Source organism: Helianthus annuus, chromosome 1, assembly GCF_002127325.2.
Source record: "Helianthus annuus cultivar XRQ/B chromosome 1, HanXRQr2.0-SUNRISE, whole genome shotgun sequence".
In the NCBI taxonomy this organism is placed as follows: domain Eukaryota; kingdom Viridiplantae; phylum Streptophyta; class Magnoliopsida; order Asterales; family Asteraceae; genus Helianthus; species Helianthus annuus.
In genome coordinates, this window is record NC_035433.2 from 82,994,889 (window position 1) to 83,018,517 (window position 23,629).

The 23,629-nt window shown below is 35.8% G+C and overlaps 2 protein-coding genes and 1 long non-coding RNA gene across 4 annotated transcripts; all 3 read left to right on the forward strand.

The window, feature by feature from the left end:
* The first annotated feature begins 852 nt into the window (after positions 1 to 852).
* Positions 853 to 2,959, forward strand: LOC110920373. Its single transcript, XM_022164584.1, has 3 exons — positions 853 to 1,623; positions 1,771 to 1,963; positions 2,052 to 2,959. The coding sequence occupies exons 1-3, from the start codon at positions 853 to 855 to the stop codon at positions 2,957 to 2,959; spliced, it is 1,872 nt and encodes a 623-aa protein (XP_022020276.1).
* A 6,047-nt stretch (positions 2,960 to 9,006) lies between these two features.
* Positions 9,007 to 11,125, forward strand: LOC118490537. The gene is made up of 3 exons (XM_035988229.1): positions 9,007 to 9,349; positions 10,925 to 10,998; positions 11,093 to 11,125. Exons 1-3 carry the CDS (start codon positions 9,007 to 9,009, stop codon positions 11,123 to 11,125), a joined length of 450 nt encoding a protein of 149 aa, XP_035844122.1.
* A 7,608-nt stretch (positions 11,126 to 18,733) lies between these two features.
* Positions 18,734 to 22,111, forward strand: LOC110915438. 2 transcript variants are annotated; one of them, XR_002578991.1, is made up of 7 exons: positions 18,734 to 19,074; positions 20,099 to 20,157; positions 20,276 to 20,453; positions 21,012 to 21,143; positions 21,221 to 21,263; positions 21,511 to 21,567; positions 21,657 to 22,111. It is a non-coding gene; the product is annotated as an uncharacterized LOC110915438 (long non-coding RNA). The 2 variants fall into 2 exon arrangements; XR_002578990.1 differs by having other exon boundaries at positions 20,276 to 21,143.
* Positions 22,112 to 23,629: the final 1,518 nt, after the last annotated feature.

The following is a 23,629-nucleotide window of genomic DNA, read 5'->3' on the forward strand; positions in this document are numbered from 1 at the left end:
TAAAAAAAGCTACTCAAACTGTTATTACGGAAAATGCAATAAAACGTCGATTTACACAATAGCAAGTTAAGATTTTTTTCTTGAAAATAAATTAAATACAAAAAAGGGAAAATAGCGAAAACGGCCATGTTTTGGTCAACTTTTCCAAACTAGCCAAGTAAAACGTCTTGGGGAGACGTGACAAACATGTTGAAACGTCTTGGCGGCTGTCCAACCAAAACCTGTCACGTGTCCGACAGTAAACTCAGGCGTCTGGACGTCTTGGCTGAGACGTTTCACACGGCTTGAGACGTTTCGTTATGGCTGGGCATCTTTTCAGACGGCTTGAGACGTTTCCACCCGGCTTGAGCCATTTTACTCTCTTTAGCCGGCTACATCAGCCCGAGCCGGATTTCTTAATTTATTTAACACGTTTTGTTGTACGAATTGAAGACGTTTTATTTGGAAATTTAAGATGTTTTATTTGGTAATTTAAGACGTTTTGCATTTATTTAGAGGGACCCCTTATTTAAATACTGTACATTATGAAAAACCGTATTTGAAGTATAAATATAAGATTCTAAGAGTTTGTTTTTTAGGAATTATCTCACAACATGAGAGTCAAGTTTGTTGTTTATACTGGGGGGAAGTGGGATGTCATTAACGGAAACATTGAGTATATTACTCATGGCGATTCAATGAGACGTGGTTTAGAAATTGAAACAGATCATTCATATAATAGTTTTTTAAACTGTGTTTCTAAGATGTGTGATACTCCAAACATTACACGGTTGTGATACCGGATGTCTACGTTTACTGATCCGATCGATATAATTAATGATCGAGATGTTAGATTTTTTTTTTGATTTGGCGATGCAGAATCCTTTTGAATTATATAAATTATATGTTATTCAAGAGTCTGACGTTGGTTCCTCTGGTTTGTCTTCTTTAAACAATTTCAAAACTCCAGATCTAAATATTTCAGTAAAAGAAAGTGTTGATGTTTTAAATGATGAGTGTCCTATTTTAGAAAATAATTTTGAAAAATCATCCACTTTTAACAACGAATCAGCTTCTTCATCTATAGTGTTTCAGACCGGTCATATATTCAATAACAAAGAAGAGATGAAGCTTGAGTTGGGAAAGAAATGTTTGTTAGAGCATTTCGAGTTTAAAGTTGACAGATCATCAAAGACACGTTACGAAGTGTCATGCATGGGTGATGGTTGTGAATGGCGATTTAAGGCATACGTTATTCCTGGTGGTAGTTTATTTTTTGTTAAACATATGAACGATAGACACACCTGTTCGAAGACGCAAACACACCCACATTTCCGTCAGGCTAACCCAAAGGTTTTGGGTCACTTTTTAAAGGAACAACTAAAAGACAGTGGTAGGATATATCGAGCGAAAGAGATTGTCAAAGATTTTAGACAAAGGTTCGAGGTTGAGATAACAAAGCTTCAAGCTTGGCGTGGTAAAAGCCATGCACTTGAACTTCTACAAGGAACAACCCGAGACTCTTTTGCCGAACTACCAATATACTGTTACAATTTGAAGCTTGCAAATCCTGGAAGCATTACTCACATCTTGGTTGATGAGCAGAGTCGTTTTGAAATGGTTTTTGTTGCTTTAGGTGCTGCGGTAATTTACACATTTTCTTTTGTACTTGCTCTTATTTTTTTTAAGTAACATGGGTTTTGATCTTATTTTGTTATCATTAATTTTCAGATTCGTAGCTTTATGTTAAATCTAAGACCGGTCGTTATCATTGACGCGGCACACCTATAGGGTGAATTTAAAGGGACGTTATTTTTAGCAGTGGGCATGGATGGAAATAACCAGATTTTACCAATTGCTTATGGCATTGGAAAATCAGAGGATGGTGAATCTTGGACATGGTTTCTCTCAAAGCTTAGAGACTGTGTTGGTCAAATAGCAGATATGGCGATCGTTTCGGATAGGGCGAATTCTATACATGTAGGTGTTAGAAACGTGTTTCCACGTGTTTACCACGGGTTGTGTTGTCGTCATTTAATGATGAATTTACGTTTGCTTTCGTCTAAAAAAAGAGTACGAGGCACTATGGTGGAAGACATGTAAATCTTATCGGATGTCTGACTTTAACGAGTCATTCAATGCTTTGTGTCTTGTCGTTCCTAGAATACGCCAGGTTTTAACAAATATTGGGTTTGGTAGATGGGCAAGAGCTCATTGTCCCGGCAATCGATACCACTATATGACATCTAATAGTGCGGAGTCTATTAACTCTTTGTCTAGATTCTCGCGTAAGATGCCGATAACGCAACTTATTGAATTCTTCCGCGAGTCTGTACAAAAATGGTTTTATGACCGTCGACTGCAGGGCATGCAGGAGAGCCACTCACTGACTCAGTGGGCACAGAAGAAAATTTTAAAGAAAATTGAAGGGTCTAGAACCTGGACTGTTGCAGGCATCAGGGTAAACCGTTTTGTTGTTGAAGTCGGTGGGAAAAGGGGTGTCGTTGATTTTTTGAATCGTTCGTGCAGCTGCCGTGTCTGGGAAGTTTCGGGTCTACCTTGTGGGCATGTGATTGCTGTTTCAAGATTTTTGGGTGAACCTGACTGCAGTCATTATGCATTCTCGTGTTATTCAAACGAAGTATACAAAAAAACGTATGAAGAATCTATTAATCCTCTGCCTCATAGGTCTGAATGGGTGATACCAGAAGGCCTTGGTAGTGTATTACCCCCGCATATTACAAAACGTCAATATGGTCGTCCAAAAGAAAACACCCGAATCTTGTCTCGTGGGGAAGAGCCCGTTCAGGTATATTGTTCGCGGTGTCGAATATACGGCCATGTTCGTGACGTTTGTTTAGATCCAATCCGATCACAAATTCGTTCACGTAAATCATCAGGGAAAGGAAAATGGAAAGAGATAGAAACCCAGAGTCCAACGGATGACATTTATCCATCTTATAATTTAGCAGAATTTTAATAATAGTTTAGTTTTTTTAAGTTTTAATTAGGAAAATCACGTAACAAATTCTCGTAACCGCAATAGTAATTAGTAATTTTAATTTATATAAGAATTAAATTTTACAATGCGTACGTCCAGCCTTCAAAAATTAGTTGGTGTGTAGCGCCCGGCGTAGAGTTCATCAGCCATGTAGCGTCTATATCTGACACAAGCATCCTGCATGTTTACTTCGTTCCATGTCAATAAACGGTTGTAAACTAGATTTTCCATTAGCATACATATGATAACACCTGAGTTTCGGCCAATATGAGCTCCGTGATCAGGCCACACAACATCCCCGCAATACTCTAAGGCTTCTACACTATCTATCCCCGAGTGTTGCCAGTACCATATACGGCCCAGAAACCATACGAATGAAGATTCAAATTCTAAAAGAATTTGATGTATTTCCTGTGTATGCAAAATCCTTCTCCGCAATTACTTAGGTTACAGTTATCGGGAAAATAAGCATATATTTTAAGTGAACGCATATTTATTTTTAGAAGTAACCAGTGCGCTACGGGCATGTAAATCTGCAAAAAATTGAAACGTAAATAAGCCCCGGAAAAGGTATTATTTTTAGAGAATTTTTTTTAAAGTTACAAATTATTTAAAAAATCAAATTCTTTTTATAAAAATAAAATATAAAAATTGCTAAACATCGCTGTTAATATAAGTTTCCAACTTTACCAGTTTGGTCCCTACTCAGTTAAGAAATCTTAACTGAGTTATTGTTTTAGGAAGAAATTGTTATATAAACACTAACCCGGTTAGTGTCTATAGTTAATATAAGTTTATAAAATATCAATTTCAGTCCCTGGAGTATAAGTTCACGAAATTGACCAAATGAACCCTGGACTTTATAAAACAAAATGTATATTTATTTATTTTCTTTTATAAATAAGTTTCAAAAATGGCCAAAAGAACCCTAAACTTGTAGTTTGCAATAATTGCACTTTTAGCCCTTGTATTTATATAGTTTCAAAAATGACAATTTAGCCCCTAAAATGACGGTTTTAACAAAAAATAAAATAAATATTTATAATTTATAATTTTAGTAGTTAAGGTTCAAGTTTTAAATAGTTAAGTTTATTTATACAGTTTTAAATAGTTAACTTTATCTCTACACTTTTAAAAAATATTGGGTGTAAGCCCCAACCCGTAAGCCCAACCCCGTAAGCCCAAACCCGTAACCCCAACCCCGTAAGCCCAAACCCGTTAAAGAAAATATAAAACATTATATTAAAAAAAAAGAAAATACATACTAAACATTAAATTAAAAAAACAAATATATACAAAAAAAACATTACACTAAAAAAAAAAACAAAGATCTAAATCCAAACCCTAATCGTTTCCCACTACGCGACATGTTCGAAATCATGTCGTTCTTCGTGGCGTAAGTTGATGAGCGCAACCGCCTTGATGTCCTCCTCGCTAAGGCCCTGGGATGAATCCTCCACACACTTGTAGTAACCCTCGAACTTCTTACACTCCAACCGTATAACCCGAAACCTTGAAGATCAGGCGTCAACGGTGCGGCCGTGGTCCGGACCACGGAGTTGTGCAAAATATTGTTGCACTCGGACCCATAAACCCCCCTGCCCTCGACGAGGAGGATTGGTATACACCTCCTCCCAAGCCTCCACCAATGCAATATCCTCAACTTCAGTCCACAAGGAAGAAGCCATGTTTGCTTGTGTGTTTCTGTGTGTAGAAAGTAGAACAAAAAAAGTAGTAGAAGAAGAAGAACGGCGTCTGTGTTTCTGTGTGTTTAGAATTAGGGGTATATGTATATATAGTGGGGTTGGTTAAATGAATATTTATTTTAATATAACTTTAAAAATTCTGACGTCTTAACATAAGTTTCAAACGTCTTAACATTTAATTGCCTTTTGAAACGTCTTAACATTTAATAGGCTGTTGAAACGTCTTTAAACATTGAATTATACTGAATTGAACAAGAATTCAAACGTAAAATGGTAAAAATTATAACTTTATTATCATTGAATACAAAGTAAATAAAAAACATAAGACAAAAACATACAAACATAATCATTTGAACTAGAATACACCAAACCGCTATTTCCATAAATTTAAAATGGGGTAGGAGATCCGGATTTTGATTCCGGAATTTGCATCGAAACACCTAGGAATAAATATGGGACGTGAAATGGTAAGTTCCATCAACCCACATTTATTTTGGCCTAGGTGATATGTAACGGGTTGTTCACATTTGGTTCTGCGGTTCTGCGGCTTCGGTGATGTTAGAGGACCTGGCAAACACATTGGTGAGAGCCGATTGTGTTAGCCAAACTCTCATCAACCATCCTAAACGGGCAGAACCGTCATCACCCGAACAACCCGTTTAACCCTGCACGTGTCCGTTGTAGATGAGTTCTTGAACCCGATCGACCCCGCAGAGCACTTGGAAGGGGATATCCGATCTCATCCCGTTAAAAGGGAGAAGATCTGTGTCCGTTGTAGATGACTTCTTAGACCCGTTGTAGATGACTTGTTAGAACCGTTTGTTGAATCAGGGGGTCTGCCCATTTTTTGAAGCTGTGAACACCAATGGGGTAGAAGATATGGTAAAGAAGAAAACGTTGTATATAACAGGGTCGAAAATTGTGAACGACTTAAAAAGAGGTTTCAAACGTCTTAAAAATAACTTTGAAAACCGGCAAACGTCTTAAAAAGAGCTTTGGAAAATGGGAAACGTCTCAAACGTCTTAAAAAGTGTTTTGGAAAACGGGAAACGTCTCAAACGTCTTAAAAACAGCTTTGGAAAATGGGAAACGTCTCAAACATCTTAAACTTTTTTAAAAAACGTGATAATTAAACCCGTAAACAATTAAAAAATAAAATACATTAAATTACATTAAAAAAAAAGAAAATATAAAAAAACAGTACATTAAAAAAAAAACAAAACATCTAAATTGAAAAACTTAAAAACATGAAAAAGGGGGTCTTCGTTAAAGAACCGGCCCTTAGTGAGATTCGAACCCGCACTACTCGTGTGTAACCCAAACGTCTTAACCAGTTTATCCTCCGTCCGGAGCTGATATAACTTGAAGTCATATTGTATTTATATACTCGTTATATTAAACTATATTATTTAAAACAAACATCTAAATTGAAAAACTTAAAAATATGAAAAAAAGGGGGTCTTCTTTAAAGAACCGGCCCTTAGTAAGATTCGAACCCACACCACTCGTGTATAACCCAAACGTCTTAACCAGTTTATCCTCTATCTCGGAGTTGATATAACTTGAACTTATATTGTATTTATATACTCGTTACCTTATATTAAATTATATTATTTAAAACATCTAAATTCAAACACTTTATGAAACGACTTAAAAGGAACTTTGGAGACCGTGAAACGTCTCAAACGTCTCGTGGTTTGAAGGAAACGTCTTAAAATTTTTTAAAAAACGTGATAATTTCAGACGTCTCAAGCCGTGTTGAGGCGTCTCAAGCCGGCTTCAAACGTCTCAAGCCATGCAAAAGTATCAGCTTATCGGCTCAACTTTTAAAACGTCTCAAGCAGCCGTCTGAAACGTCTCAGCCAAGACGTTAAGACGTCTGATCTGTTTCGGACACGTGGCATGTTTTGGTTGGACAGCCGCCAAGACGTTTGAACATGTTTGTCACGTCTCCCGAAGACGTTTTACTTGGCTAGTTTGGAAAAGTTGACCAAAACATGGCCATTTTCGCTATTTTCCCTACAAAAAATATCCTATTTTGTGTTGTTAAAATCTAATTGTGAGTTTATTTTATGATATTATAGTTATAAACTTACTTTATTTTTTGTTGATTTTCTTGTAATGTATACCTTTACATTTCAGGCTGTTAAAAATATTTAAAACACCTTAGAGGCCGAAGAGTAACGACATAACGACATTAGGAAGCTGTTAGTCAAAGTATATTTTAATAGATGAGACTGCTAGTGGTTATTTTTTAAATTAGGATTGTTGGCGATCAACGACGAATAGTTAAAATTATTAATATCCAATGTTTCTAAATAAAAATAAAAAGTTGTGAGGTATTAGTGGACAATTATAGGAGACCCAGGGAAACTTGGGTTCGATCTTTAAGACAAAAGGGTTTAACGGTAATTTCACTGTCGTGCCTACGGACGGGTGGGTTACCAGATTTTCCCTAGAATTAGTGGTGGACTCGAGTTACTTTCGGAGTGCTCCGTTTAATCCAGTAGATGTCCTGAAAATGCTCATAATTAATTTTATTGGCGTTAAAAAAATAATAATAATAAGCTTCCTACCTAGCTAGAATAACAGGTAATGATTTTACAGAGCTGATGAGACATTTGGGCTGCGGGTCATCACTTCATCTTGGATTCATATTGTTGAGATCTAACTTTGAATAGTTTTTCTTTTCAACGCCATCTAACCTAACTTGAAATAGTAATTTTCTAACTTTATCTAGTTACTCATAAAATACTTGTAATTTAATTATACAGGACTCTCTTTTAAGGTTTTAGCACTTTCAATGAAAAGTTCTTCTAATTTAATTAAAAGTAATAAACTATTAAGATAAGAAGTAAAACGATAAACATAAACGTAAGAAACTGTTACAATTTTCAAAGAATTTTCATTTTTGGTTGAAATTAGAAATTACTGGTGCCCTGGTGGGTTTACCACGCGTTGTAGCAGGATTCAAAAACGGGTTGTAACATTGTGATAATGTACAAACCGCAAAAATATTGATTTAATAGTACAAACATTGTGTTACAAATAAGCCGCTCGAGAACCATTAGGTATTATTTTATTCGGTGTATAGAGTCTTGATCAATTTGAAAAAGACCGCCACTTTTGCACCCGCTTACGCTGCCTGTTGACTAAGTTGACTTAAAGGGATCAATGCTTATACAAACGGGGTTCTCATTCAAGTCGAGGTTTTTGTTTACAAACACAAGTACCAAACTAACAGCTGATACCATCTTCTGATATTTTAGTTTTCAAAAAAATGCACTGTATTCTAGTTTCCAAGTGTTTTGAAATTTAGTTTGCAGTTAGCTTGATTGCAAATATAATAAACTATCAACGTTTTTTTAAACTTAAAATTTGTCACAATGTCTAGTAAGAATTGAGAAGTCATTACTCATTAACATTTTTTTCAGAAAAGATCGCTTATGAATTAAGTGCTTTTAAAAGTGATAATGTATTTTTTTCAGACAATAAATGATGACTTAAGTACTATTAAAAGTGATAATGTATCTTTTTCTTTTCATAGACATAGTATGAATCTACTTGGATGTTTGAAGCTAAAGCCTCAAGTATCAATTGATCATGTTTCCGCGCATCACAAACTCAACTTCAGAAACCAAAAATTCATGTCAACATCAAAAATAGGTACTGGCTTGATTGGTAAAGTATTGTTTTTTACACCCCAATCTATAAGACTAGAGGGTATGGAGGCCGGCTGAGGCCCGGCTTGCCCCGGCGACGGTCCCCCACACCGTTCCCCCAGGCTCGGCTCGGCAGATTCGGCTCCCACAAGACGGAGAGGACGGGCCTAAATTTAAAATATATAGCCGTTGGTAAAGGCTAGTTCAATAAAAAAAATCCCACTTTTCTATAAAACACACTTATTTTATACCATTTTCATCATTTTCTCCCCGCTTTCAACCCAAAACACTCTCTTTTTTATACCATTTTCTCCCCACTTTTATAAAAAAAATTATCTTCTCATCCACAATGTCATCTAATTCTTGGTGGTCCTCGTCTTTGGAGGAGGAAGAGGAGATGTTTTTCGCAAACGTTGTGCTAAGGGCGGCGCAGATTCTTATTGAGGAGGAAGAGGAAAACGTCTCGTCTGAAAGCGTTATTACCAGACGAATACGGATTAACAGAGACCGCCAAGGTTTATCATTAATAAATTTTATTATCCTTATTATTTCCTCGTATTTATATATTTTTTACGACAGGAGCGCACGAGAAATTGGTGAACGATTATTTTTCGGATGCACCCCTTACAATGCCGAGGTTTTCAAACGCAGGTTCCGAATGAGTCGCCGGTTATTCACACGGATTGCTGATGATTTGGCGGGGCTAGACCCGTTTTTCACGCAACGACCCGATGCTCGAAATTATGAAGGGTTCACCACGTTACAAAAGTGTACTGCGGCCATTCGCCAACTGGCATACGGGACAGTGGCCGACGCTTTGGACGAGTACTTACAGATGTCAGCAAGAACTACGCGGGAATGTTTGTATCGGTTTTCCCATAATGTTGTGAAACTGTATGGCAAAAAATATTTGCGGAAACAAAACGCGTATGATGTTCAACAGTTGTACCAAGCTCATAAAGCACGGCACGGGTTTTCGGGAATGCTCGGTAGCATTGATTGTATGCATTGGGCATGGCAGAACGGCCCGAATGCGTGGCGAGGCCAATATACGCGAGGTGATCACGGCCATTCAAACTTAATACTTGAGGTCGTGGCGTCACAAGATTTGTGGATCTGGCATTCTTTCTTTGGTCTCCCTGGTTCACTCAACGACCTCAACGTGCTATACCAATCGGCGATCTTTAGCGATGTCGTTAATGGAACCGGTCCGGACACCCGTTTTACAGTTTATGGGGTTGAGTATAGACGAAAAAAGGAAAAAATTCGCCAAGCATCAAGAAGCTGCAAGAAAAGACATCGAACGTGCTTTTGGTGTTTTACAAAAAAAAATGGGCCATCCTTGAACAACCGGCACGTGCGTTCACACCGAAGAGGTTGCGCCTTTGTATGTACGCTTGCATTTTGCTCCATAACATGATTATTGAAGACGGAGGTCGGGCGATTTGTGAGTATGATGAAAATGCATCTATCGGGAATACTGTCCCGGTAGATCCGGCACAACAAGATTTAAACTCGTTCTCCTAACCAACGACTTCACGCATGCAAACCTTCAACAGGATTTGGTAGAACATATATGGAACAACGTAAACGGCGGGGACGGTGACGAAGACGAAGACGAGTAGTGTAATTTTTATTTTTAGGTTATGTAATTTTTTTTATAAATTTTAGGTAGTGTAATTTTTTTTAGGTTATGTAATTTTTTTTATGTTATGTAATGGATTTTATTATCTTCTTTTATGTCTTATTTTTATTTAAATTTTGAATTGTTTTTATAAAGTTAAAAAAATAAAAAAGTTAAACAATAAAAATTAAACAATAAAAGTTAAACAGATAAAATAAATTAAACAATAAAAAATAATTTAGGGTAACCCCATCCTCCACCCCCCTCAAAATGCAAGGAGGCCCATCCTCCATGGGATGGTGATGTGGCGCCTACGTGGCGGCCCATCCTCATGAGGATGAGCCTCCCCAAACCCTCTGGTCTAACACTAACTCTGTTAGTATAATTATTACCTAGTAGCAACAATATAATTATTATATATATTTTTTAACGGTAAAGTTTCTTTTTGTTCCTATCGTCCGTGGGACTTAAACTCACTCCATACCAAATTTGGTCACATTTCTGTCTCTGGTTTTGTTAATTTCATGATGATATTATTTTAGTTATTCAATGTTGTGGAACTTCAGCACTTTGTTGTTTTGGAACATGTTGACCCACTCTACAAATTGTTAACTGGTCTTATGTGTATATGTTCGGCTTCTTCGGTTTGGGCTGAACAAAACCGAAATGATTATAATATATATGCATGGTTGAGGATTGTACCAAATAATTGTTTGTGAGACGATCACGCTTGATTCAGGCCATAAATAGTTGGATCAAAGGAACAAGGTGAAGTTCAGGATCACGAGCCTCAAGGTGAACGAAGGAACATACTTTGTGCTTGAACTGGTAATAATAACAGTTGGATTAATTGTTTATCTGCAGGTGATCTTCAGTATACATGCAGGTGGTTAACACTTGGATCATAAGTTGATTCAGGCCATAAACAGTTGGGTCAATTGTTTATCTGCAGGTGATCCGGAGTTTGTTGTTATAGACGATGTTACTTCAGATGTTCTTACAACATTTATTAAGAAAGAAAAAAAGGTGAGACAATTGACGCAAGTGTTTGTCGGACTTTATTTTTTCTTAAAAGGTTTTGGTTTCAATTTGATTTGGTTATTTTAAGCTTTTTCATCAGCTCAAACCGAGCCTAGCTTTGATAGTTTTCTGACTCGAGCAGGAGAGGCATCCGATTAGGACCCGTTCAGACGTTTGTTTCATTTGTTGATAAAAAAAGACAATAACATCCCGTTCAAAGAGAAAATATTCAGAAGGAAGCTCTTACAGGATAAATGTAGATAATGCATCAATTCAGTACTACAAATGCAGCAATCGGTAAGATCTAACATATTCCAACCTGTTTGTCCGGATTTACAACCCAAACCAGTTGACTGATACTCGATTCTCGCTATTCTAGAGGTTGTAACCTATGGTGAATTTAAACGGTTCTTGAAGTGGAATCGTTAATTACTCCGGCGATGGTATGCCTTTTCCAGCTCTAGAAAAGAGGCAACGAGTTTCTTTTGCATACCAGTTTATAAAGTAAGAACAACATTCTATCCTTATCCCATTACAATTCTAATTTTAGTTTTAGTTTTGAGTTAGCCTATGAGAAATTTGAGATTTCATTAAAACTTGCACCGTTTAACATGATATTACACTGATAAAGAGGATCTTCGGGTATGATCGATTACTATTCGCTTTTAATCCAACTAAAGATTCTATATAAATTATTAAGAAAACATTTTTATTATTTAGTTATTTATTTCAGTCATATTATATGAAGAGACGATTGATAAGATTTGTGTTTATTTATAAAGGTAAAAAGAAATGTTGGACAAGAAAAGAGAGATGATGAATTAATTGCTGATGAAGGTTTAAGAAAGTGTTGTTATCGAGACTTTTAAGTTTTTAAAAGTTGAATTTGTCACTCTGTTTGACTCCCAAAAAGTCAACAATATATTTGTTCTTTTTATGAGGAACAAAGCAGTTAACAGGGTTGCATGAGGCGTAACAAAACGCTACCGGTTGGTTAACTAGTCAACAGAAAAGTGTTGGAAACTGGTGCTGCACACACTACGTCAAAAATGGCCTACGGCCACACTTTTCTCAAAACCGTCCGGCCACACTTTTTATTAAATGTGTGGCCAAAGGTCATTTTTAACATTTGAAAAACTTTCAGCCCACTTACCGCCATACATTTTACGTATTCATGTGGCCATTATATAACAACTCAAACTTTTAGCCACACTTTAAGAAAAAGTTGTGACATTTATTAGTCACACTTAAAAAAGGGTGGCCAAATGTGATCCACGACCACGGTAATTGTTTTATGTGACCATAAACACATGTTTTTGAAACCGTCAGCCACATTTTAAGAAAAAACTGTGACATTTATTAGTCATACTGGAAATGTGCGGCCACACGTGATCTACGGCCATGGTATTTTTTAATGATGTGGCTAAAAGCATACATTTGGGAAAAACTAAGACATTTAGTAGCCATACTGAAAAAAGTGATGCCAAATATGATCTTCGGTCACAATATGTGTGTGATGGTGTGACTAAAAGGTAATACGTATGGCCACATATACTATTTTGTGTGACAGGAGGTTAGGCAATAGTCATACTTTAAATTACAAGATTTGTGTGGCTTTACATAAGTATTCGTCACACCATCGTTACTTAGTATATTTTTGCGTAACAAAATGATAGCAAATGTCATGAAGAATATATGTGACCAAAGATTAGTCAATATTCATATTTATATTTATATTTACGGTTGCAAAAATTTTAATACAACTTTACGTAACAATTAGCCTCACCATTGGCACTTTATTTTTGTTTTGTGTGACTGAATGATAGGAATAGCCATAGGAATAGCCATAAATAAAAAAACTGTGTGACCAAATACCATACAATAGCCACACTTATCATCTAGTAACTATTACCAACTCTTACCATATCTGTTCCTCCTGGTTCCAATTCGAGAAGATCGATTATGTGAATCGCTTTTATCTATGTGATTAGCGTTAGTTTCTCAAACGTGTATGTATTATATTGTGTTCCCTCCGTACCAGAGATGAGTTAGGTTTCCGAATTGTTCAATTATAAGAGTTTTAGATCTGCAGAGTTGAGTTCGAGTGAAGCAAATTTGAGATTTGGTTCTAATTGCAGGCTACAGGGATTGGAATTTCCGGTGATCCCGCCTCATATTGTGACCGGAAAAGGTAAACCCTGGTTTCTTATTCATCTTTCAGTTCATATCGTATGCTTTGATTGAACTCCGGTCTCGGGTTTCGTATTGGAGGAATTCAAACATATTGAATTATCAGGTTGTTGAATATGGGATCTCTTAATTAAAGCAAATAAATTCTTAGCTTTCAGAATTAAACTTCGATCTAGGGTTTTGTATCGGGGGAATTCAAACATGTTGAAATCCTCAGCCAAATCAAGGTATACGGTTTTTGGATCCTTTGTGCTTCATCTTTGTATTTTCTTCACAATTATGTTGGAGGTATCTGGTTTTGTTAATTGCTTACTTGACAATGGATATTATACTTACCCAGGAGACTGCAAATGACTTTTTATGTGGTTGAATCGTTTCAACAGACTCTTCTTTTTTGTTATTTGATCCAAAAATAATGATTCATGAACTTTCTTAGTTTCATGAATGCTCCTTGATGTGAACCATAGCCTACATGCTGTAAGACTACTTTGTGTTTGTTCTATTTTACTAAGAATGTCCGCGCGTTGCCGCGGGTGACCCGACTCATGTCCGATTCAATTATGCATTGGAGCGCGTTAACGCATTACATGTTCAAATCATCTAATGTGTACTATTAGGTGGCAGGCTGGCAGCTATCAAGAACTTTGGGAGGTGTTGCATCCCGCCGTGAAAAATGTTTATAACGCGCTTGACCGGCTCCAGTTAGCTAGGTGATAAAGTTCAAGTCTCGAGCCCACACTCGGCTGCAGTATTTGCTGCTTCTTACCCACCGTCTGCTGGCGCATTTAAGGAATCGCTTATGCCCTACATGAAACTGTTGCTCGAATTTTTATCCCAAATAAATCACCATTTTATATAAATGTTACCCTTTTCTTGCTTACGTTAGTGATCCTGATCAAATTGATCTTAACTATGCTATTTTTAAAAAGAATCCTGGATCTATGATCAGAAAACTAATCTACACCATGACAACATGAAGGCCCGAACGAAGCAGCTACAACGGTTTATACAACATTGTTTGACTTTTTAAAGTCAAATAAGACATTTATTTATATAATACTAATTTGCAACACTTCTACGCATTAAGTGTTTGTACACCCTGCATATAATCTGTTTTCCTGGCATATTCTCAAAGTATCTAACGTTTTCCGTGATGGTCATGTGGGTTTTTCATGGCAGCCGGTAATGCTTTTTAAAGGTTTTCATGATTGGGTAACACATTTAACTCTTTTATTGTGACTGGGCCCTCTTTTGCGATAATGAATTACATTGGTGATGCTTTAAGACATTGTATACCATGGAATGCTAGTCAATTATTTAGTGTGTTTGAAGATGTTAACTCTTCTTACATGCAAAATGAAGTTCATAGACTCCTTCATACATGTGACTGGTGTATTGTAATGATTTTATGTTTGTGTAAAAATTTTAGGTTCGTGTTAGGTTCAACCCGTCATCACTCAGTTAGAACATTTCTGGGTTAATGCATGATGTTTTTAGGATTAAAAAAATTATTGATGTTCAGGTTTAAAATTAATAGGAATTCTCTAAACTGATAATGGTGTTGTTGGAAATGGTAGCAGCTGGTGATGTGCAATTGTAAAAAATCAAGGTCCTGCAAAATATTTAGTTTGGATAACAAATGATGTTCGTTAAATTTGCACTACAAATGATGGCATTTAACTCTTAAAAGAATAACTATTCTTATCATAACTTAAAAATTTTAAATATGGTCAAAACCAAGGGTGGACTTACATTGATTGGTACGGGTTCATGCAAACCCACGGCGTTTCAAAATTTTAAGAGAGACTATGTATATAAAAAAAGAGCTTGTTTGACTCAAATACTTGACCTGTGATGTTGACTTCTTTGAATTATGAAGTCAAAACTTGTTCAATTATGAACTTAATATGGTATTGTCTGAATTAACTATAGATTTTTTTTTTTTGAACGGCCAACAAAAGAGGAAATTTTATTAGAAAAATGATCATTACAAAAGAGCGTCTAGCCAGCAGCTAAACCTCGACACCAGCAACACCTCGACAACGACAAACAGACCCCAAAAAACAAAACATAATTATCAAAAAACTTCGAAACGCCTCCAGTTCTCAAAGGTCAAAGATACCTCCTTAGACCTGTTTTTTACCCATAAAAAACTAAGTGTCTTGGTCTCCTCTACCACTTTAGCCACAGAAGCCACTTTGTTGCAAAATATGACTTCATTTCTCATGCACCACAGCCTGTATATACCAGTTAAGACAATAGCATAAAGTGCTTTTTTCCTCTTATTGGACCCATGGACATAAGTATGCAGACCAAGTAAATCCTTGAAATAAAAAATGAACACATAAGGGAACTTGAACCACTGCAGAATTATTTGCCAAAAGTACTGAGCAAAACTGCAAGAAGTGAAGATATGTTCACTAGTTTCAGGGAAATCACCGCAAAAACAACATATATTTGAGCTAACTTTGATGTTTCTTCGAAACAACGCTTCTCGAGTCGGGAGCCGTTCTTTTTCCGCTCGCCACGCGACTATACTCACTTTGGTAGGAACCCATTTATTCCATAAAAAAGTGGAGTATGGCTGCGTAAGATTAGAATCCCGGATGACTCGTTTGAAATTGCCGACCGAAAAAGTACCGGAAGCATTTGCCTTAGAAGTACATAAAGGGTGCAAGGTTTCATACAGGTGGGTTTTGGGTGAAAACGGCTCGCGTTGGGGATGGGTTTGGAAAAGAAACACTCTGTCAGCAGAGGAGGCTGCTGAGCTGGCCTGCCTCAGATCCCTGTTGTCTACAAATGGTCCGGTTAGCATTTCGGACAGTCGGGACCGGTGGAGCTGGTCTTTGAATTAACTATAGATTTTGTCTAATAACTTATAATCTTCATGTTTAAAAAATATATAAAAGCACAGTATTGTTTGGTTTTTTTCTATGAACATTCTAATGTAAATTTTACTAAAAATTGTTTTTTTTAATCTTCTAATACAACTCCTCAATCATGCATTTATGCATTTTAATTAATATGTTTGACAAACGTAAATAATATGATTTTTAATAACTTATATATTATGAAGTCATTTAAAATCAAATATCTTTTTTGTTATTTATTGACAAACTCAATAAACTAAAACCATAAATCATATTTAATTGTTAAAAAAATAGTTTAGATTGGTTGATGGCCAACTAGGCTCAATGAATGTCAATTTTGGTTGATGAGGCTTAATGATGATCAATTAGGCCCAGTGAAGGTCAATTAGGGTTAATAAGGCTGAATAATGGTTAACTAGAATTAATGAAAACTAATTAGGGTTAATGAGGCTTAATGATGTCTATTAGGTCCAAAGATGGTCAATTAGAACCAATGATAGTCATTAGGCCCAATGATGGTTAACTGGGTTCAAAAAGGTCAATTAGGCCCAATGAAGGTCAGTTAGGTTTGTTGAGCTCAATGATTGTCAATTAGGCCCAATGACGATCAATTAGACCCAACAATGGTCAACTAGGTTCAATGAAGGTCAATTAGGGTTGTTGAGGCTTAGTGATGGCCAATTAACCCAATGGTGGTCAAATAGACCCGATGATGATAATGTAGGCCCAGTGATGGTCAATTATGGTTTTTGAGCTCAATGATGACCAACTAGGGCTCGTTAAGGCTCGGCTTGTTTTGAGCTTTTTCTCGAGCTGGTCTCAAGCATCTCCCAAAATACACTATTTAAAAAAATATACAAAAAATCTTACTATAAAATTCATATATGTCTTAATTGGCCATATTGGGCCTTAATGTATCACAATGGGCAATAGTATGTCATATAAGTCCTAATGGACAATATTGGGCATTAATAGATCACAAATGCATTAATGGACCATGTTGGGTCTTAATGGATCATAACGGACAATAGTAGGTCATATATGTCTTAGTGAACCATATTGGGCCTTAATTGATCACAACAGGTAATAGTATGTGCATAAGATGTCTTAATGGAGCATATTGAACCTTAATGGATCACAACGGGCAATAGTTGATCATTTATGTCTTAATAGACCATATTGGGCCTTAATGGACCATATTGGGCCTTAATGGATCACAACGCGCAATAGTAGGTGGATTATATGTCTTAATAGATCACAATGGCCAATACTAGATCACATGCGTCTTAATGGACCACATTGGGCCTTAATGGATCAAAATGACACAATAGTAGATCATTTATGTCTTAGTGGATCATATTGGGCCTTAATGGATCACAATGAATAATTGTAGTTCATAAATGTCTTAATGGACCATATTATGCCTTAATGGAAAACAATGGACAGTGGTAGATCATACATTTCTTTATAGACCATATTTGACCTTAATGGATCACAATGGACAATGGCATATAATAGATGTCTTAATGAACCATAATGAGTTTTAATAGATCATAATGGAAAATAGTAGATCATAGATATCTTAATAAACCATAATGGGCCTTAATGGATCACGATAGACAATGGTAGATCATACATGTCTTAATGGACCATATTGGGCCTTAATGAATCACAATGGACAATGGTGGATCCTGCATTTCTTAATGAACTATATTGGGCCTTAATCAATCATAATGGACAATGGTAGATCATACATGTCTTAATGGACTATATTTGGCCTTAATGGATCACAATGAACAATGGTAGATCATAGATGTCTTAATAAACCATATTGGGCCTTAATGGATCACGATGGACTCGGCTGGTTTATTATCTAATAATTAATATATTAGATAAAGAACAGTATAAAATAATAGATTCGTAGGCTTGCGAGCTCGATAAGTGAAGCTTGGGCTCGTTTATTATCTAATAATTAATATACTAGATAAAGAATAGTATAAAATAATAGACTCGTTTAGGCTTACGAGCTCGATAAGTGAAGCTCGGGCTCGTTTATTATCTAATAATTAATATACTAGATAAAGAATAGTATAAAATAATCGACTCAATTTGGCTTACAAGCTCGATAAGTGAAGCTCGGGCGCGTTTACTAAACAAGTTTGTTTTAGGTCCAGGCTTGGCTCGAAAGCAAGTTTAAATAAGTTTGGCTCGACTCGTTTACTAGAAAACTTTAAATAAGGGATAAATATTATTAAATATTACATTAAGGCTTGACGAGCTTCACATGCTAAGCTCGAGCTTAGGCTCAATAAATAAACGAGCTTGACATTAGGCTCAAACTTGGCTCGATCTCGATAAGGTGTAACTCGTTTTGAGCTTTTTTCTCAAGCTGATCTCGAGCAGCTCGCGAACCCTCAACTCGTTTGCACCCTAATCATAATGGGCAATTTACTTTCAATGGTCAACATGGTCAACATGTTATATATATATTTAAAAAAAATTGTATAATTTCAGTTCACTTTTTATAACTTTATATATTAAAAGTTCATAAATTACAAAATAGTTTTCCTCCTAAATTTTTTACCCCTAAAAACTTCCCTCCCAACCCGTTTAAATTTTATATATTAAAAGTTTGAAATTAGAAAACAAATTTCATCCTAAAATTTTTACCCCTAAAAACTTCCCTCCCAACCCAATCTGGCTCCCAATTTGAACTCCCCCAAAAAATTTCTAAAAAATAGAAGCAAAACTCAAGACAAACAAATCAAAACCCTAGCTTCCAATTTCATACCAATGGTTTGCAACTATTCGACCACTACAGTTCCCCTGCCCCTCCGTCGCCTCTCCTACCTTTGTCAGATTCTACAACGAAGTCCCTAATACGGCAAAGGAAAAATCAAAGGAGTCCCTAAATCGCCACCGGACCACCATTAGTGCCTCCAGAACCTTCACATCAACTCTAATTCGATAGCCGCTGCAACAAAACACATCAACTTACAAGCATGAGAGTAATGATCTTAAGGTAATTATGCTTTAGCGTCTTGTTGTTTTTCGAGAATTACTTCAGTTAACCTAGTTAACCTGATTAACGATTGTAGTGTGTATAACTACATTGTTAACTTGAATATATATATATATATATATATTATATATATATATATATATTGTATTGACGATTCAGAGGGTTTCTAGAAACTACGGTCAGGAGAAGGCTGTTGGATGTATGTCAAGAGCTTTTAATGTTGCTAAGGTCATAGCTTATTTGATATTTAATTGATTTGTGTTTAAATCTTGTGTTGTAGTTTGAATGTTTACTATTTTTTTTTGTATATTGATGTTTGTGGTTGCAAGCTAGACTTGAATGTATGTCAGAGCTCTCAAGTCTTTAAGTTTAATGTTGATTCTTGCTGGAACTAGATAATTAGAAGAGTGGTCCACGGTTTCAGATGCATCTCCACGAAGGGGAAACAAGATCTAAGTAACAGGAATACTCCTTCACTGAAGGTTTTCAGATGTAGGCAGTCTCCCCGTTAGGCCCTCTAGCCAAAAGTATTAACCTTTAGAGGGATCCAGTGGTTCTAATAAAAACAGGATCAATAAGAGGAATTCTATTATTTTCCAGCAACAGTCTTAAAGACTTTGTAGTAAAGAACTCATTCCCATCTCCCCTCCACACTCATCTATCTTAGCAAAATAAATCCCCTGTAACAGAAGCAAACATTGAACCAGTTCATCCTTCTCATTGGCCAATGATCAGTCTCAATCATAATCAGTACAGGCTTTGCTTTTTATGTGACTATCTATATACATGTTGATCATCAATTAATATTTATTTTTTTGCATAGTTTCTTTGGTTTTTATGTCGTGAATCAACTTACATCTTCGGTATTCTTTGTATTGTTTTCTCTTTAGTCCGTTCAGTGTTGAAAGTAACTTGCCTATTTGCTACTGTTTACACCCTTTGAAACCACGCTCTTAGTCATATATTTCAGATTCATTAGTCTTTTTTTATTTTTTCAATCTTAACTTTTCTGTTTTATTTTTAGGTGGTTAATGACATGTTGAATCCAGCAGGGCAAAATTAAAGAATAAGGAGGATAGTCAGGTAATTTGTGTATCACTATGAGAAGTTCCATGCCTTCGTATGCATCTATTTTGTTTTTTAAATTGGTAATCTTTGTATTTTATATGTATCTGATTTTGTTTTTCGGATATTAAACTAGGTGGATTTGGGAAAGCCTTTTGGAAGCAATGATTACATGGCACTTACCCCATCATGGGTTGTGTGTGTAGATAACGAAGGTGGTTTGATCCGAAGCAGGCTCGATGTAAGAAAGAAAGGAATCACAAATCAAGTTGTTGATTGACTAGGAGCGTTCATCATGTGGAACATAGTAATGGGTAATGGTAAAATGGGCGATAAGTGTGGATTAGATGACAGACCTAAAGCGGTATTCCTTGATACACGCCATGGGTGGACCAGAAACAACCCTCGCCTCTTCCACTTCCCCTCATCGGCCTCATCAATTACAGGCCTTTGAATGTGAATTTTAATATTTGATTGAATGCTGCAATTGAAGGGTCGTGCGTTTATGGCGCTAAGGAAGATGTTCCAATTTAAGATGTGCCAATCAGTCACGCGAACAACCTGAACAGATTTCACTTGAGGCATTAAACACTCTAGCTAAAGGCATAATCGCTATTTCGAATCAGTTTCGTTTATTGTAAACAAGTTTTTCACTCTAGGGCTTCGTAATTGAGTCCCGTTTGTACCGCAACTATCTATTTCCAATAGACGTATATCACTATAATACACAATTTACATATTCAATTAAGGGGAATTGCGTTCCCTGAAATTATGTGATTAGTTTAGTATTATTCCTGTAATTTATTATATCTAATGGGTGTGTATTTTTAATTCTTTAAATTGTTTCTGATGTTGATCTTTTTTTTTTGTAGCTTTTGGTACTTGGGGGGGTTCCTTTCAAGGTAGTGATGTTTCAAGGTAATAATTTTCTGAGTTGTGGCGGAAGTCAAATAGTTACCAAAAGTTGATAAACCTAATATTCGGTGGCCAAAATCTTTTCATAGGTATGTAAACTAATCTAGAGCTCTCTGCTTTTTAGAAAGGTTGGCTTAATTTTGTTTTTATAAACTTAAATATACAGGTATAGAATGCCACTCATTGACAAACCTAGAAATGGACAACGGGTATGCTTTAGTTATAGTTTGTGAATTCATCTGAATATTCAGCTGTTGTATACCCCAAATTGAAGACATTTAGTTTATGCCCACTAGGGTTGGACCTTCATTGACCTATCCAATCAAATATTTGTTTCTTTATTTTGCTCTTTTATACTTAACATACCCTTAATACCAAAATGTTATAACAAAGCCGTCACCACATGTACACTGATTCTTGGCATGCTTACAATTGTTTTATTACTTTTATATTCAGCTCTACGTGCTGGTTCTTCGACAACATTTCTATCCCCTCCATCTTCTTCGAGGGCAGGTAATATTTGTACTTCAATTATATAAATTGCAAAATTTTTTCCAAATTGGATTCATAAAACTAACATTTCAGTTCACCTTTCACAACAGGCGAGCGCTCACCATTTCAATCAGGCAAAGGCAAGAAAGAATTGAAAGCAAAACTTGTGAGTTATTCGTACACATTTTTCCATCTGATAGGCGAGCATGTATACGAATACGGGCATGCTTTTATTGTGATGGAGCAGTTCAAAACGAAGCTCGGATCTCATTGATGCCGGGCGGCTAGACATTGATTTTGCAATCAAAATTTGGAGCATTCCACAAAGGCAAAACAACCGGATATAAATTTGCAGCACTTTCAAGTCTAAAAGCAATGAGTATATGGATTTGAAGACAACAACCTAGAATTAGTTCTTAGTTTATGTGTAGAGGCATTCCCTTTGCAACTTTTGTAGATAGGTTTTGATTAGAAGTGTATGTCTTTAATTAGTATTTAAGTTGAAAACTTATGTATGGATTTTGGTTTATTATTGTTAATATCATTTGGTTTTTAGGTTTTCTCATGGTTACTGTTGTTTTAATTTTACAAAAATATTGAAAATAAAATGTCTAATTATATGAAAATGGCCATATAAAGCCACAATAAACATGTGTGACAAAAAGATAATAGCCACACTTAAATTATAAAGTTTCATGTGGCTATACATAATAGTTAGCCACACTTTCGTGAGTTTTTTGTGGTGGAACCATAACAAATGTCATGGAAAAACAAACTATGTGTGACCAAATGTTAGATAATAGTCACACTTAAAATTACACAATTTCATGTGTCTATACATAACCATTAGCCACACTTTTGTGGTATCGTTTTTTGTTTGTGTGACGAAATTATAGCAAAAGTCATGGGAAAAACAAATATGTGTAACTAAAGGTTAGACAATAGTCACACTTAACTTTACAACATGTGGCTATACATAACCATTAGCTACACTTTCATGATATCGCTTTTTTGTTTGTGTGACGAAATTATAGCAAAAATCATGGGAAAAACAAATATGTGTGACCAAAGGTTAGACAATAGCCACACTTAACATTACAAAAATGTTGTGTCTAGTAAACGTTTTTAGCCACACTTACAATAAATTAATGTAACTATATAATAGAATCAGCCACAATTTGTTACATTGTTTTTGTTTATGTGACGAAATTATAGTAAATGTCATGGAAAAAACAAATATATGTGACCAAAGGTTAGACAACAGCCACACCATAGTCACTTTGTTTCTTATTTGTGTGACCACATGATAGAAATCGCCATAAGAAAAAAAAATATGTGTAACCAAAAGTTACACAATAGCCACACTTAAAATTACAAGATTTCATATAGCTATAAATAACCATTAGCCACACCATAGTCACTTTGTTTTTTGTTTGTGTGTCTGTATAACGAAAATAACCACACTTACAGTAAGTTCATGTGACTATATAATAGAAACGGTCACACTTATAATAATTCATGTGACCGTTTCTACCCTTTAGCCACACTTAATGGGCAAAATGCTTGATAACAACAACCCTTTTTGCCACACTTTTTTTTAATTGATGTGGCTAAAACAATTTTTTTTTGGTAATTTACGTGACTATATAGTAGTAACGATCACGCTTAAAGTAAATACATGTGGCCATTGCTATCCTTTTGCCACACTTAATGGAGAAAATGTTAGATTTTAACCAAAAAATATTTGTACCCTTTAGCCACACTTTTATGTTCTACGGCCACTAAAAAGCGGGTGTGGCCGTATGATACCTATGATGACTCGAGCTTTGGTCACACTTGACCTGAAAAAAATATGTGAGGCGAAAGACATATAGTCACACTTTTTTTGTGTGGCTGTATCCCTATTTTGGCGTAGTGACAGGCTTAATCAAGAAATTGCAAAGCTGGCGAATCGGCCTTAAAGTGTCTACGTAGCATTAACGGGCTTAAAATGTTTGGGTTATCTAAGGTGTATGGTTTTTCTATAAGTAGGAAATTGAGTAGGCTGGGTAACAAGGAATATTTTTAAGTTGACTCGAAACGC